Below are 16591 nucleotides of genomic sequence, written 5' to 3'. Positions count from 1 at the left end.
TAAAATGGGACAGAAAGATGAAGGCTGGAGGTTCAGGTCTACATCACCAACCAGCCAGGAGTACCGATGCGCATTGGCAGAACCTTGCTCCTCACCCTCGTGTTAGTCACCTGGCCAGTGACTACCACGAGCACCAAAAGGCTGGTAACTATAACATCTGCAGGACCCTTATGTATGTTTGTCTGTCTTCCTATCTGTGTATGCCTGTCTGTGTGTATGAGTGTGAATGAAAGTACCAACTGAAACGTGTCAATGAAGTATACTTTAGCAACAAGAATCTCTGTATTTGTAATCCCTAGGTAAAGCACAATATTGATATTGTTACAGTGTTGATATTGTTTCCCTTGTATTTGCATTATTGATACTATTTACCAAATGTTTGTATTCACAATAAACGTGGCTTGTTGCCTTATCCCCTAAAAAGATCCTGTGATATTTGTTGTTTGAACAACACCAGGATGGATTTCACAGTAGGTGAGCACACACAAGACCATATATATTTGACTAGCAGTGTCCACTAGAGCTGTATATGGGAACTGTACCTCCTCGTGCTGCCATACGAGGGCATAAAATACGGGGTGACTACAATCCTCCCTTAGTTCCCTTGCAATTCAAAGCCTGTGTTGCTGAGGACCCTGAAAAGTAGGGAGGAATGGCAGGTCATGGGATCCAAAGGGAATTCCATGGAATTTCATAGAACCAGTTACTGTACACTAACAGTTAGCTTTCTTCTGTATCAGAGGGGATCCCACTGTAGGTAACTGGCAAGCAGCACCTTCCCTGGATGGTGGAAGTGTGCCATTTCAGCTGAATCAGTCAAACAGAAACTGGAGTGCTGCTCTTTCAAACTTGGCATCAGATCTGGCTGTCTTGCCAAGTACATAATGTTTAATAAAAGTTAGTGACTTGTTCTACGTAGTTGCCTGGCAGAACTCAGAGACTAGCACATTCCTGAGGCAGACAGACGCTGCTACCAGCATTCTGGTGGAATGTGCCTTGACGTCAGTTGCCTGCTTTGTGACAGGGAGAATGTAAGGCCCCAGTGATGGTGACCAGCATCAACTTCCTTTATGGTTGATGCGCTTTCGGTACTGGAGTCTGTGCAGTGGGTATCTCAGCACTGACAATGGGCCTGAATCAGCCTGAGCCTGGTCCCACAAGGACAGGATCGACGCCAATGGTATTGCCATCGTGCTGAGGGAATCTGCTCTCTCCATTCCTCAGTGCTGTGAGGGGATTGGAGGGCTCTCTCCCCAGAGGTGTTGCTGTGCCTGTCTGTGCAGGATGAGACAACCTACCTTTGTGTGTCAGTTACTAAGTAGAGTTGCTAAATATTTTTACTTCTGGCAAAGCAATCTGAGTAACAATCAGACGAAGCTGTATGCAGTGTTGTTGTAGCCGTGTTGGTCCCAGGATATCAGAGACACAAAGTGGGTGAGGTAATATCTTTTAATGGACCAACTTCTGTTGGTGAGAGACACACGCTTCCGAGATCTCTCTAATCAGACAAAGTATCAGGAAACCCAGAATAATTCCTACGAACACCCATTAGCTTGGAGAATATATTGACTGTGCAATGAAACACCGTCAAATTCAGGAACAAGGAGGAATCTACAATAGAGCTCTGTAGTAGTTTCTTTGGCATGAAAAATATTTTACTCTTTGACATCAGTTAAGCTCAATTTTTTAAGTCACTGGTTCATTTGATGGCAATGCCCTGGTTTTGTTTTCTGAGCCATAACAGTGTAACGGAGTCTACTGTTGAATAGAATGGGAGAAGAGTATGTAGCTAACAGCATTTAGCATCTTTATTGAGAGGATCGCAAATACTTCACAAAGGTGAAGAAGAATCATCATCCCCATTTTGGAGATGGAAAAATGGAGGCAGGGTGTCAGATGGCAAATCAGTGGCAGAGTCAGGAACTGAACCCAAGCCTTCTGACTTCTCGTCCCCTACTCTAATGAGCAGACTATAGTGCCTTCCATAATAGTCAGTCTTGGTTAGAATTCAAGTCATAACAAATAAATCCATGATGAAATGCAATCTGTTGAAGTCACAGATGTTCAAGGCTGTTCATCAAGGAGGAAACACACAAAATATTTCCTGTGAAGTAACCATCTGACATGCCCTCCACCTGGACACTTCAGCAGCCAGCCAGATTTTCTTTTTTGTCAATTCCATTTTAGAACCCTAAAAGAACATCCCGCGCCTGGCAGTGTAGACATACCTTAAATCTCCTGCCTCTCTCTACCCACATATGCTGCCCCCTTTCCATGCATTCCCAATCTGCTGTACCCACCTCCTGCACCTTGGTCCTCAACCCCCTTCAGGTCCCCACTCCATACCCATCAGTCTCTTCCTTCCAGAGTCTCTCCATTTCCCTATGTGGTTCCCCAGTAACCTATTGTTAGTCTAGATCCTTTTTGATTCTTGGCCCTCCTCTGTTTAACCCCTCATGGATTCTTGCTCCTCTCAATTTCCTAGTCTCCCCGCTCCAACCTCTGGTTTAGCCCAGAATTTTTGGATTTAAAAAAAAAAAAATCTTAACAGTGCATGTGTTTTCCTATTATACAAGGAAGATATAGTTGTAAATAATTTAGAAATACAAAACACCCAGACTTACCCATTCTTTTCCTCTTCAAACTAGGAACATGGTCATCTAAATTCTTTGCTTTTGTCAGGGAGAGGAGCTGCCTGGATGATGGGGAAGTTGTCAGACCCCCTTCACATATGGTGCTCGGGCAGGAGTTCCGTGTTTGGGGTGGAGGCATCTGCACAAAGACTGGAAAATGTTACAGTAGGCACACACATGCTACTGTTCCACTTCAGAAGCTGAACATTTTTAAATGAAAGAAGCAAAGCTGAAGATAAACTGAATTTTGACAATGGATTCTGAGAGGCGTGAAAATGGATGCACCTGAGATGCAAGTCAATAATTAGAAACTAGCATGGGCAGATTAAATGGAGATGGGGAGGCTCAGCACAGAAAGACCTAGGTGGAACAGAGGAGGGATCATGCAACCATAAAGGAATGTTGGAGTGGGAAGCATCACATAAAGTCTTGATGATGTTCTCTATGCAACACAGCCCCTTCTGATACAGATGCACTATCCTTTGGCCCCCATTTCCAATGATATAGTTCTATTTGAACCCCACGAATTATGAGACTGACGAGAATTCTAAGATCAGTTTCAGGCTCACACCCCTCTTTCTCACACACAGAAAGTTATACAAAGGAAGGTGCCCTGCCACCTTTACTGTGTAATCTTTCGAAGGCGCCTTCTTACATTTAGTCCTCAACTTCAAAATCCCTGTGTCTGTCAGCCTTGCCTCACACTGCATTGTGCTAGTGAATCAAAGAGCTTCTTAATGCCAAGGCAGAAGCCCAAAGTATTAAAGATGTCCTGGTATCAAAAGGGCAAATGATAGGATGATTTCTGGTCTGTGTTATTAACTGCTGCTGCTTCTCATTTACATACCAGCAAGCTTGGACCTAAATAACTTAAGATGTCTGATCAATTTTTCCAAAAGTGTCCTCTCCCTGTGGGTGATGAGGGGAATTTGAGGAAGCATAACATTAGTTTCACTCTCTCATTTTATATACCAGACCAAACCAACTTGTCTGTAAGGGCAGACTGGATGGGAGGAAGACAGGAGAAGAATTTGTCTGACAATACCTACGATTTTTTGAGCAATACGGAAGAACTGGGAAACCTCTCTGACTGCATGCCCGAAGTTGTCGTAAACCTTGACGTAAGGGCGGACCCAGGAGGGCAGTTGGGCTCTTACATCATTGTTTGTGAATCTGTGGAGAAGAGGAAAAGAGGAGGAAAAATCCCTCAAACAGCTCCATTAAATTAATCTCTCAACAGAATGCAGTTTTTAACATCCCCCCTGAGGGGCTGGAACAGGGATGTGAGTGAAGTCTTAAGAGCAGGTGTGAAAGTAGACACTGTCCTCAACATGATGAATTAAATTTCATAGTAAGACTATATGCCCCTGTTCCTGTGAATACCAAGTAAGGAACTAAGAAGTTAAGGGGGAACAGTAAGAGAACAAACAGCTGGATGAGCACACAAAAATAACTGGGACTGATCTTTGCGCCCAGGAGAGCAAGAGTTAGCTGGAGCCAGGTGTTTGTGTCATCACTACACCTCTGTATTGAACTGCAACATGCCTGGTAGGCACCACTTTTATCATGTTGTCCAAAACTGAATGGCAGCTGCATAAGGTAGAAAAATGCTCATTAGGGATTGGATTGAAACCACCAAATTTATTTCCACTTGTGAACACAGGCCAGGATCATACCCAGATGTCTAGAAATGAAAAGTTCATTCTAGACCATTAGTTTTCTGGGTCACCCATCTCATAATCATTAGTATCAGTCTTGAGATGGTTTATTTTTAAATGAAACTTTATTGTATCCAGCGGTTTCTGGGGCCAAGTCAGAAATAAACAAAGGAAGAAGCTGCATGTAGTGTAGAGAGCAGTTGAAAGGCCTGAGAAACAAAAAGCATTATGGGAAAATGGAAATAACCAGTCTTCTTCTTCAGAAACGGAAATGGGAAGCATGCAAAGTACACAGTGGTGATTCAGTCTCATTCCCAGGAAAACATGAAGGATATCCATGCTCAGAAGGCTCACAACATAGCTACCAACGCACTGTGCAAAATGGTCAAACAAAATTCCTACTCAAGCAGATGTTGTTCATGACAATGGTCTGCATTATCTCATTTCCCAGAAACTGGACTCTGGTTAGAAATACAATGGATACCATTTTTTGGATTTTCTAGCAATATGAATCTTCGCCCTGCACCTCCCTTCAAAACTGCAATTGCTGTTCACTGCCTTCTCAAACTTAGTGCGGAGCAGGACTGGAAACTCTGTATTATTCACATAATTTGTATTAACATTTCAGGAAGTTCAAACTCCTGGCATGAAAAGTGTACTACATACAACGTACGTACAAACAAACGTACAAACACACACACACACAAATCACCTCTATTAGTATAGAGACAACTTATTCTGCATCTGCTCATACTACCACCAGCCCTAAGGAGGGAGTGGGGAGAGAGAAGATTTTGGGACAGAAGAAAAGAGGATGAACATACACATTATTTTCACTTATTAGGAAGAATGTTGATTACTAACAAACTAACTAACATACTCAAGTCTATGTGGCCAGATGCAATGCATCTGAGGATGCTGAGGGAGTTGGCTGATGTGATTTCAGAGCCATTGGCTATTATCTTTGAAAGCTCGTGGCAACTGGGGGAGGTCCCGGATGATTGGAAAAAAGGCAAATATAGTGCCCATCTTCAAGAAAGGGAAGAAAGAGGATCCATGGAATTACAGACTGGTCAGCCTCACCTCAATCCCTGGAAAAATCATGGAGCAGGTCTTCAAGGAATCCATTTTAAGGCACTTAGAAGAGAGGGAGGTGATCAGGAACAGTCAACATGGATTCACCAAGGGCAAGTCATGCCTGACCAACCTGATTGCCTTCTATGAAGAGGTGACTGGCTCTGTGGATTTGGGGAAAGCGGTGGACGTGATATACCTTGACTTTAGCAAAGCTTTTGATACAGTCTCCCAGAGTATTCTTATCAGCAAGGTAAAGAAGTATAGGTTGGATGAATGGACTATAAAATGGATAGAGAGCTGGCTAGATCATCGCGCTCAACGGATAGTGATCAATGGCTCCATGTCTAGCTGGAGAGGCTGAGGGAACTAGGCTTGTTTAGTCTGCAGAAGTGAAGAATGAGGGGGGATTTGATAGCCTTTAACTACCTGAAAGGGGGCTCCAGGGAGGATGGAGCTAGGTTGTTCTCAATAGTAGTAGATGACAGAACAAAGAGCAATGGTCTCAAGTTGCAGTGGGGGAGGTCTAGGTTGGATATTAGGAAAACTTTTTCACTAGGAGGGTGGCGAAGCACTGGAATGGGTTACCTAGGGAGGTGGTGGAATCTCCATCTTTACAGGTTTTTAAGCTGCAGCTTGACAAAGCCCTGGCTGGGATGGTTTAGCTGAGGTTAGTCCTGCTTTGAGCAGGGGGTTATACTAGATACCTCCTGAGGTCCCTTCCAACTCTAATATTCTATGATTCTATGAAACTGTAGCCTTCTTCAACTAGTAATACTAATGCACTTATACAGACAGTACTCAGTTTGTGTGTGTGTACATCACTTATACAGACAGTACTCACAGTGTGTGTGTGTGTGTGTACATCATTTACAGCCAATCCTATTCAACACAAGAATTCACCTGTTGTCACAAAGGAAAATGGCACCATAGTCCTGGCGATGTCTGATGACCCGGCCAATGGCCTGGTTCACAGCCCGGGAAGCCTGCTGCCGGTACCATTCACGTCCAGATAAATACTTTAAAAAAAGGCCAGAGAGGGGGGAGATAGGATCAGGCTACTTGAACAGGCAAAATGTATTCACAATGCAGAGGCTACTTGTTTCTAAGTCTCCAATACCCACTGAAAATGTTATCTATAAAAGGTGAGAATCTTAAGAGAGTCACGTGCAGGACTCTGCTAAAGCAATCCCATCTGATTCAACTGAGGTACTAATTATTGCTATGGAACCCTGACCTATTTACTAATATAACCTGCTCTGCTGTTTAGCGTAGGTTACATTAATTAGCCACTAGATTAGAGTCTGCAGCCCTGGCCCTAAAATACACTTATGTCATTAAATAGCTAACAGCTACCCTGCAAGATGATAAAAGAAAAATGACATAGCATTTGTACTCAAACCTGAAGAGCTGCCAAATATAGCCCACTACAACTGGGGTTTATATGTCCTAACCAGTTTCTTTCTGGGCCAAATATTCCCTTTGAAAGATAAATGATTACCATGCACTCAACTTCTTTGATCACAACTGTGTTCAAGAAATTTTTAACCTATGTTTGATTATAACCATAGTAATCAGAAATGGAAAAACCAATAACTAACCTGAACTGTCATTGTTCTTTGAGATGTATTGCACATGCCCATTCTACTTCAGGTGTTGTGCACCAGGCATGCACACACCTGAAGTGAAATATACAAGTGTAATCACTTGAAGAAGAATTTAGAATTTCAGCACAACCCAGCAGGGTGTGGGAGGGTATCAAACTCTTAGGGTCTGATACAGCAGTTTTGGTTACTGTAGCTCCACAGAGATGAGAAGCCATATGGCAAAAGAGATCTATGAGCCCTGGTCTACACTTACCTGGAGATTCGGCGGCAGTTGACGGGAATTACGCAAGCTACACAGAGTAGCTTGTGTAACTCCCGTCGGCTGCTGTGCTTCCCTTCTGCGCGCCATCTTCATTGCACTGTGCTGATGGGAACTGCGTTCCTGTTGACGCAGCGCTACGCCACTTGAGGGAGTGGTTTACTAACGTCGACTTCCTGATCGATTGAGCGGGTCTACACTGACTGCTCAATCGATCCAGAAAGATCGATCTGATAGCAGCGACTTTGCCGCCATCAGTATAGACATACCCTGAGACAATGGACTGGCAAAAAACCATCTGCGAAAAGTTCCCCAATCTTACCTGCACTCCTGAGCCTTGTCTTTTCATTTCATCCAGGAACTGCATCTTTAAAACGACTCTTGGCTCCATGCGAGGGGGAAATGGAAGCCCAGTGATGACAACACCGCGTCCATTCATGTCTGCAAAGTCCAAGCCTTCACTGGCCTGAAGATGAATAGTGCATTCAATCACTAACAGAAATTGAGTGACATTTCAGAGCAGTTCAGGGCTTGTGACCTCTCAACCTTAAATTACACATCTAGCAATTGCAGCTTGAGTAGTGGAAACATCATAAACAATATGAACTGGATTCCTTACTTTTAATTCAGGACTTTAATCTCAGTGTTTTCCTACTATCAGATCTTGATCAGGTATATATCAGCCAAGAGATGTAAGGAGAGGTTTCTCTTCTCCTCTCTTATTTCTATTGTTTCTGAGATAGTATTTCAAACACCTTCCTGATTTCCAGGCTGTGCTGCTGGCACACCCATTAATGATTATACATTTTATGCCTGAACTTTCTGAAATGTTCACACCCAGTGGATGACCATTAATAACATTTATTTACAAAGTGTGCACCTGTTCTGGGGCTCTGTGTAAAAAATAATAAAAAGTATAATAATGAGTATTAGAAGACCATAATAGACTCCTCCTCTTAACATTCAAAACAAATACAACCATTTCAAAAGGATCAAATTCATTTCTAAAAATAGGAAAATGTGACCATAGCGACCACCGAAACTGGCAGCAGTGCTCCAGGGCAGGTACTGGTTCTGAACTAACTTTAGCTCATATTTTGAAATTGAGCAATATTTCATGTCTTAGACCACTGTTTCTGTCAGCCTAAAATTACAGAGACATTTGTCACGTCTTGTCTAACACAGTCCTTTCTCATACAATAATACAGCTCTTCTGTGAGCAACCAACAGAAAATGTAGGGAAGTATGAAGCAAGTCCCCTTTGAGACCATGCACATTCCACTTTAGTAAAACCATGAAGACAGAATTGTGCACTTAAAATAGATTTGGAAAAACTATGCATTCTGCATTTGCTCCTTTATTTCACTAGGGCTTTTTTATGCATGTGATTATTTATAGATACACATGATACACACACACTTCTCTTTGCTCACAATAGTATCTGGAAGAGATACATTCTTCTACATTACCTTTCCCCGACACACTGCCAAGAAAGTAGCTCCATTAGATTTGGGACAGACGATCTTATCATAATATGCACCCATGACCTACAAGATAAACAGGTTAGGTAAGAGGAAGGGGGAAACCACCCCCATCTCATACACAAACTTGCACCTCATAAGTTTGACTCACAACCTAAGACTCAAGATGTGGTTAACTAGGCTTAGTATACATTTCCTTATTGGAGTATAATTATGGAAGTTAGAAATATTTGCTCTCCAAAACCCCCTTATTATGAAGAAACACATAGATCTCCTAACAGACATACATTGTGACGTCACCTATCTCTGAAGGGAAAAAAAAGAACTTATTATGTAGTATTCTTATGACTCCACACTGGGAAAAGAGGCAAACAAAACAAAGCAATTTGAAGTTATCATTTACACTAATAAATGTCATGGAGAAAAAGTTAGAATTCAGTAGAAGAGATAAAAGTGGAAAAAGCATGGGGAATTTCAACAAATTCAGACAATAGAAGGATATTGATTTAAAACTTTAATTTCATTTTCTATAAATCATTTATGGTGCACTGGCAAGCAGTACATGCCAGAACTGCATCAATATCTGTAAATATGAAGAATCTCATTTTAATAATTTCACTAAGTACCAAAAAATAAGTCTGTTACTACCGAGGTCTGGTCTACAACTAAAACTTAGATTGACATGGCCACATCAGAGTTGTGAAAAATTTCACACCCTGCGATGTACTTAGGTCGAGCTCATCTCCCACTGTAGACACAGCTAGGTTGATACAAGAATTGTTCTTTTGACCTACGTTCCACCTCTCAGGAGGTGGATTTACTACATTGATGGAAAAACCTCTTCCATCGCTGTAATAAGTGTCTACGTCTACTCTACAGCAGTGTAGCTGCAGCTGTGCCGCTTATAGTGTAGATACAGGGAGAGCCAACATGAAACCACTTGTACCTAGGATACATAATGTTATAGGTTGGGTTAAAACCCATTCAACCTGATGAGTATAATGGCCCCTCCACTCAGGCCAAATGAGGGAGCAGTTAAATGCCCCTTTGTCTAGTAGTAGTGAAAACAAGAGGCCAAAACACAAACCCACATGGCAAAGCTGAGCAGAAGCTATACCATGTGGGACAAGGAATTTCCCAAGGACTGTTATGGCAAACACAGGTGCTAGCGCACTCATTTATGGAGCTGTGCGCACCTTTGCTTTTCAGAGAAGCAAGAAAAAATATGAGTGTGCCAAGGCAGAAAAGCCAACTTAAGTACACAGTCGGAACAAGCACTGGGAACACGGCCCTGAGAAAGCCCAAGAGAGCACTTCTGGGTTAAGTGCTAGCTGGAAAGGGACATGGAATCGTGACCAAAGACACTGTCTCTTGTTATTTGATTCCTGCTGTGTTCAAGGAAACAGGACTTGGAACACTTTGTAAATAAACAGAATTGCATCAGAGAAGCACCTGACTCCATTACCAATTTTTTTTCCTTAACCGGAATAACCTGCAAGACACTGAATTTTTTACTAACTGCTTAGACTCAAAGCATAACAATTTAGTCAGGAACCTCCTTTACCATGTCACAGGCTTATTGCCTCAGAAGAGGCAATGATTCAGTGAAAACTGGTACAAACACTACCCGAGCATCTTGAAACCTGGGTTACCCGTGTTTTTTTCCCTACATATTAAGCTTCTTGATATTAAACTTTTCTCAGCTTTTTAGCAGAGGAGACTTATCTGAAACACTCTATAATCCAATGTTGTTTCTAAATGAGGTTACTTCCATCTAATTTTGTAATTGTTTCTTTTCATTACACAATTTAAAGAGTAAAGAATATCGCAGGCCATCAGCCAAGGGAGTGCACGTAACCAGGAATTTGTCCTCTCTCTTTCCCCTCCTGACAAATGATCAGTCTATGAGAGTAACAGCTGTACAGCTGGCCTCTTCTCTTACAACTATTGAATACCAGTATCTTCCAGCAACGCAGCCCCAGGAAACACTAACTAAACACAGCTGTGCCAAGGACAGACAGACACACAGTAGTATTCATACTGAAGAGTGGTAGGAGTTTCCCTTCCCTCTAGGAGAGTTCATGGCCTTCTTTATTTGGTTACTTCTAAACCATCCCCCCCCTTTTTTTTTTGGGTGGAGGGGGCGCTTGGAAATGCATCAGATTGGGGGGGGGGGGGGTTTTTTTTTTTGTTTGTTTTTTTTTTTTTTTTTTTTTTTTTTTTTTAAAGATTCTGATGGAAGGATACACTCCAGAGCCCCTTTACATCCAAACCAAATGACTTCCCATCCCACTGGAAATTACTGAGTTTAATTCTGGCATAGAAGGAAAGGAAGAATATGTCATAGGTGTAATGTTCCAGCTGAGATGCTTCCATGGACAAAGGCAGACCCTGATGGTGCCCTTAAAGCAGAAATTGAGCCCCTGGGCAAAAGTTAGTGTTGCCCAGTCAAGTTAAAGGCATTCTGAATAAAAAAAATACGATTCACAGTCACAGAGAAAATTTTCATAATAAAAAACAAAGTGCAACAAGTTGTAGAAAAATGGCCTGCCAGAATATCCGAGAGCTGGATTTCCAATGCTGACTACTGTACTAACAAACTGAGCTCAGCTTTTCTACCATATCCTTCACCATGGTATCTAAGCATATGGTACTAATATCCAGAGCGTGGGTAGATTTCAAACCATGACTATCTTAGTGTTCAGGCCACCTCTTCAGGAGAATGGAGCTTGACGGAAGAACTGTACTTCAGTTCAAGGGCCCTCATAGTTCTTGATTTAACCTAGAAGCATGCTGTTCTGTAGGCAATGCTGCAAACACAACTTGGGAGAAATATTTAAGCATAAAAAGGAGAAATGAAATGACACATACAACACAAATTACCAACCTCTGTGAAGGTTCCTTTATTCCTTGGTTCCACAAACATTGGCTTCACCTCTTCTATTCTTTTAGCAAAGTCATGCTCCTATTAAACAGATAGCAAATAAGTCAGAAGTACACATGGAAAAGGAAGCCACGGGTGATGGCAGGGGCATGTAGTTACTGATGCTAGGGAAATGAGCGGGCTCCTGGTGGCAGTCCCAGTTTAGACAGAATGTCCATGACACTTTCTCCATGCTTTGTGCTTTTCAGAAGCCATGCCAGGTCACCCCTCCTTCCATTCCAACTTGCAGACCCTTGGTGCCCAACATCTGCCTCCTGGGTACTCCTCCTACAATCTGCACTGAGAATCTAGTTCCCTTCTCCTCACCACTGCCCCAAGCTGGTACTTTAGAAGGGGAGAAACAGTTAAGTAGGGAAATGTCCTATTACCATGGTTTCTGCTGGGACACACAACCCACATTAGAAAAACATTCCAGACTTCAGCCAGAAACAAAGGCAAGGGATGTGAGCATCAGCAACAAACAAAAGGTACAAACTACATCAAATTTATTATAATTAAAAATAAAACAACAACCCACCTGGGAGTTTACTATCAAGGATTTTTTAAAATATTTACTACCATTTTTTAAACAAGCCAGTTATGAAGTGCTTCCACCCTTTGGTACATCTGTCTTTGAGAAAACCTCTAAATGGATTGGAATCCAACTGAAACTCAGCTTCAGGTCCATCCATGAGTCATCCCCACATTAAAGATACCAACAATGAAGCAAGAGGAAAGCCGGTTAGTGATTTATTCTTGGGAAAAGTACTAAAGAGAGCTAAGGGAAACTACAGGAGTTGTGGCTCTCCCCTTCTAAGCATCAGCATGCCTCAAGTGGTCCCTTCTGAAGAAAAGCTGTTTAGCTTTTGGCTCATTTATCAAGAGGACAATATTCCAAAACTTCCTTCCAGCCTGTATAGTGCTTATTTAAACAGGGTGAGATTTTCCAAAATGTTCTAATATTGGTTTAACTCTGCTTCCACTGAAATCAATGGTAATGAGGAGCTAATTAAGATGATATGCATGCTTCAGAACCTTCACCTTAATCAATTAAGCAAATAAAGAGTGTTCTTGTACAAGACAAACATGAGGACTGTGCAGAGTAGCCTCATATGCTTTCTGGCAAGGGCATATAAGGAGATGCAGACCTGCTGCCATTGCAGTTTCTTCTCAAGTACAAAGCCTCTCCACAGCAGAGGAGGAGGGTGGTAGGTGGAGGACCCATAGGGACAAAATATCTTGAAGACCTCAAATTACTGCACAGGTGAATAACCTCTCCTCCTTCTTCGATTCACAAGCAATATCTCAACATGGAGGCGGGTGCTGAGGAGGCAAACCCAATGGAGTTTGGAGGACTGTGTCACCAAAGGCAGCATCAGCCCTGGATGCAGGTTTGATAGCATAATGTTTGGTGAATGTGTGAACTGAGCACCAGGTTGCAGCCCTGCAGATTTACTCTATGGGGATATCCTTCAGAAGGGCTACAAAAGTGGACTGAGACCTACTGGAATTGGCTGTCACTCTATGAAGGGGATGTATCCCAGCAGCTTCATAGCAGGTCAAGATACAACCTGAAACCCACTTCAACAGTCTGAGTGGAAATTGGATGTCCTTTCCTCCTTTGGGCAAAGGATTCACAGAGTCTGGCAGAGGTCCTAAAGGTCTAGGTCCTGTTGAGGTAGAAGGTGAGGGCCCTCCTAACATCTAATATAAGGAGGCTAGCTTCCTCTCTTGAGGTATGAGAGTACCAGTAAACAAGTACCAGTAAACAAGTCTCTTGCTTGATATGAAATTTTGACAAGACTTTAGGGAAGAATCAAGGACGGGAGAACAGTATCTTCCTGTCACAGAAGAAGGCAGTGTATGGTAGGTCTGCCATGAGTACCCTGAGTTCTCCCATTCTTCTGGCAAAGGTGACAACTATCTGAAAGGAAATTTGGAGGGAGAAGTAGAAGAGAAGATAGGTAGTCATGGGCTCAGATTGGGAGTGGGAGTTCCTCAAGGCATTGAGCACCAGATTACGGTCCCATGGAGAAGAGGGGTTCTGGACGGGGGGAAATAATTGTATAAACCCTTAAGGAATCTGGTCATGGTTGGATGGGAAAAGACTGAAACCTTTTCTATAGGTAAATGGAAGGCTATAATAGCAGCCAGGTATATTCTAACTGAGCTCATGGACATAAGGACACATGGTCTGAGAAACAAGTAATCTAAGATTCTTAAGAGTGGAGCTTCTGAGGCTTGCAAAGGGTGGTGAGAACACCAGGAATGGAAGCTTTTCCACTTTTGCACATAATTCTTAGGAGCAGTAGGTTCTGAAGATTGGCAGAGCAGTTTAATTCCATGCCTGGGAACAATCAAGGAGTCAAGCCTTCAAGTTCAGAGATGAAAGGCTGGGAAGGCTCCAGAGCTCTGTGACAGGACAGCCTCCCTGAGGAGACAGAGAGGCATTACCCTGGAGAAATGAAGTAGATCCAAGTACCACACCTGTCTTGGCCATGAGGGCACTTTCAGGTTAGCCCTCGGCCCTTCTTGTCTTAGTCTGAGCAAGATCCTGAGGATTAGAAGTACAGGTGGGCAAGTGTAGAGCAGGATACTATGTATTAATACGACTTCTCCCAAGGAATTGTGGTCATATCTTTCTTTGAAGCAGAGGAGGCCACATTTCACACTGGTCAAAACTACGGGGTCTACTTTCAGAAGGCCCCAAATTTGTTGTGGAAGACTGAGTCGCTGAGCTCCCATTTGTGGTCTTGGTGGAAGATACTGTTCAGGGGGCCACAACTGTGTTTTGAAGGCCAGTAGATAAACGGTGGAAATTTCTGCATGATGAGAGGTGCACCAGTTCCACAGCCACAGCAATTCTGCATGTAAGGACTTGGCTCTTGTTACCCCTTGTCAGTTTATGTATGATGTAGCTGCCATTTTGTCCAAAGTTACCATGACAGAGTGGCCCTCTGTCGTGAAGGAAGTGCTGACACGAATAGCAGGGTGTCCTTAGCTCCAGGATGTTGATGTGGAGTAGCATCTCTTTGTGAAGACCATTTACCCTGTACTGTGGCACCCTATAGATGTGCCCCAAACGCAAGAGAAAGGTGTCCATTGTGAGGATTTTCGAAGGTGGAGAATGAGAGACTGGGGTTCTCACACTGACCTTCAGAGAGTCTTTCCACCACCTGAAAGTCTCAATATCCATGGAGGCACTATGATTTGTTTGGAAAACTGTGTCTGTTTGGGGTGTATTCAGTCCTTAAGTCATGCCTCAGGACATCTGAGGCATAGTCTTGCTTGTGGTGTAATGGATGAGGAGGCTAACATGTGGCCCAGGAACTGTAGGCAGGCCGCTGAAGTTGTTCGGCGGCTGTGCTGTAAAGAACAGATTTGATTGGATATAGTACAAAATCTGTCCTTCGGCACGTAAGCCCTTGCAGTTAGGGAGTCTAATGTGGCCTCGATGAAATCCATTCACTGGGCTGCTAAGCTAGACTCTTAGACTGATGCAGAAACCCAGAGACTAAAAAAGGGCTAGAGCCCTGATGGTTGCTAACTGGGCTTCTTGGGTGGAGCGATCCCTAAGGAGCCAGTTGTCCAAACATGGAAAGGTCATGATGCCCCACTGACATAGGTGGGCCACTACTGCTTAGAGGACTTTTGTAAAGACCCTCAGGGCTGTGGAGAACCCCAAGAGAAGTATGTGGTATTGGTAACATTCCAAGCCTATGACAAAATGCAGAAATCACTTGTTGGAGGGATGAATAGCCACATGAAAGGAATCATCTTGGAGGTCAAAGGCAACAAACCAGTCCCCTGGATCCAGGGAAGGGATTATGGTAGCTAGCATCACCATCCTGAAGTCCTAAAATGCAGGTGTTCAGGTCCCTGAGGTCTAACTTGGGCCTCCAACCACTACTACTTTTGGGAACCAGGAAATATTCACACACATTCATATACTTTCTTTTTTTTTTTTGGTAGCTGTGGGGGAAGAACTGGCCTAAGTGCCTCCAAATGCAGGAGGGAATGAATCTCCTGCTTTAGGAGATCTGCGTGAGAGAGAACTCTGAAAAGGGATAGATGGGGGTAGAATGGTAATGAACAAAGTATCCCATAGCAACCACTTCTAGTATCCTCTTGTCTGAGGTGATGAGCTCCCAAGTAGGTAGGTAGGTCTGCATGGACCTGCAGACGCTGCTTTACAATCTCCGGTCAAAAGTGCCCAGGTGCACACACGTCCTATAATGAGCACCCATAAGGACTCAAAGAAAAAACGATGGCTATAATTGCTTTCTCCAGAGGGCAGGAAAGCAGCAAGAACAGTTACCTCATTTAAAGTCAAACAGGTATGTTTATCATAAAATTTAGTGTCTTATTTTGAATATTTTTTCAGAAAAACATGATGGTTCAAGGAAGTGCAGACATCATACTGCAAATGCACATACTGGGGCCAATTCACATTTGAGAGCCCAGACCCACAGTTATAAACGTTCTGTACATATCATACATAAAAAACTATGTTAAAAGAACGGGCATGTTGCAAAGTCAATCAAGCACTCCGAAGTTAGGCAGTGCCAGAATTAAGGTTGCCCATGCACCCGCATCTTTTATCCTGCATTCAAATCAGGCAGCTTTCTCCTCCATGCATCCTGAGCCCAGTGACAGAACATTTTGACAAAAATGTCACCAGAATTTTTTAACATGGGCAAAAGAAAATATTTCTCCTTAGCCTCATTCTTCCAAAAAAGTATTCAACCTGAGGCAGACCTCTGGCATGAAAAATTTCAGCCCAAATGGTTAAAGTTTGGCAAAGTTATTGCAACTGAAAATGGGGTCTTATAATAGGATGTGTTGGGCAACCTTTATAACAGGTGGTGCTACCAGTCCCACCTCAAATATACATTAATTTCTAGAAACATCACTATGTGTCTAATAAACCAAGCTTCTTTTATATCTTGCTTGTTC

General features: G+C 42.9%; 1 protein-coding gene across 7 annotated transcripts in view; it reads right to left on the bottom strand.

Annotated features, from left to right (window-relative positions):
* Window positions 1–16591, bottom strand: part of RTEL1 (regulator of telomere elongation helicase 1) — a 92351-nt gene that overhangs the window by 34279 nt on the left and 41481 nt on the right. For 6 of the 7 annotated variants that reach the window (XM_067554027.1, XM_067554031.1, XM_067554032.1 and 3 more), the window contains 6 exons: window positions 11600–11677; window positions 8701–8778; window positions 7554–7697; window positions 6269–6384; window positions 3679–3806; window positions 2625–2783 (listed from right to left, as the gene is read on the bottom strand). In XM_067554027.1, the coding sequence (XP_067410128.1) occupies window positions 2625–2783; window positions 3679–3806; window positions 6269–6384; window positions 7554–7697; window positions 8701–8778; window positions 11600–11677 (703 nt within the window). The remainder of the gene's footprint in view (window positions 1–2624; window positions 2784–3678; window positions 3807–6268; window positions 6385–7553; window positions 7698–8700; window positions 8779–11599; window positions 11678–16591) is intronic. The other variant, XM_067554028.1, reaches the window with a different exon arrangement.

The sequence above is a fragment of the Emydura macquarii genome, unplaced genomic scaffold (genome assembly GCF_026122565.2).
Source record: "Emydura macquarii macquarii isolate MOO-44397 ecotype Brisbane River unplaced genomic scaffold, CSIRO-AGI_Emac_v2 contig_1483, whole genome shotgun sequence".
Taxonomy (NCBI): domain Eukaryota; kingdom Metazoa; phylum Chordata; order Testudines; family Chelidae; genus Emydura; species Emydura macquarii.
Note: the sequence above shows the minus strand (reverse complement) of the source record. Positions and strands in the feature narration are given on the sequence as shown.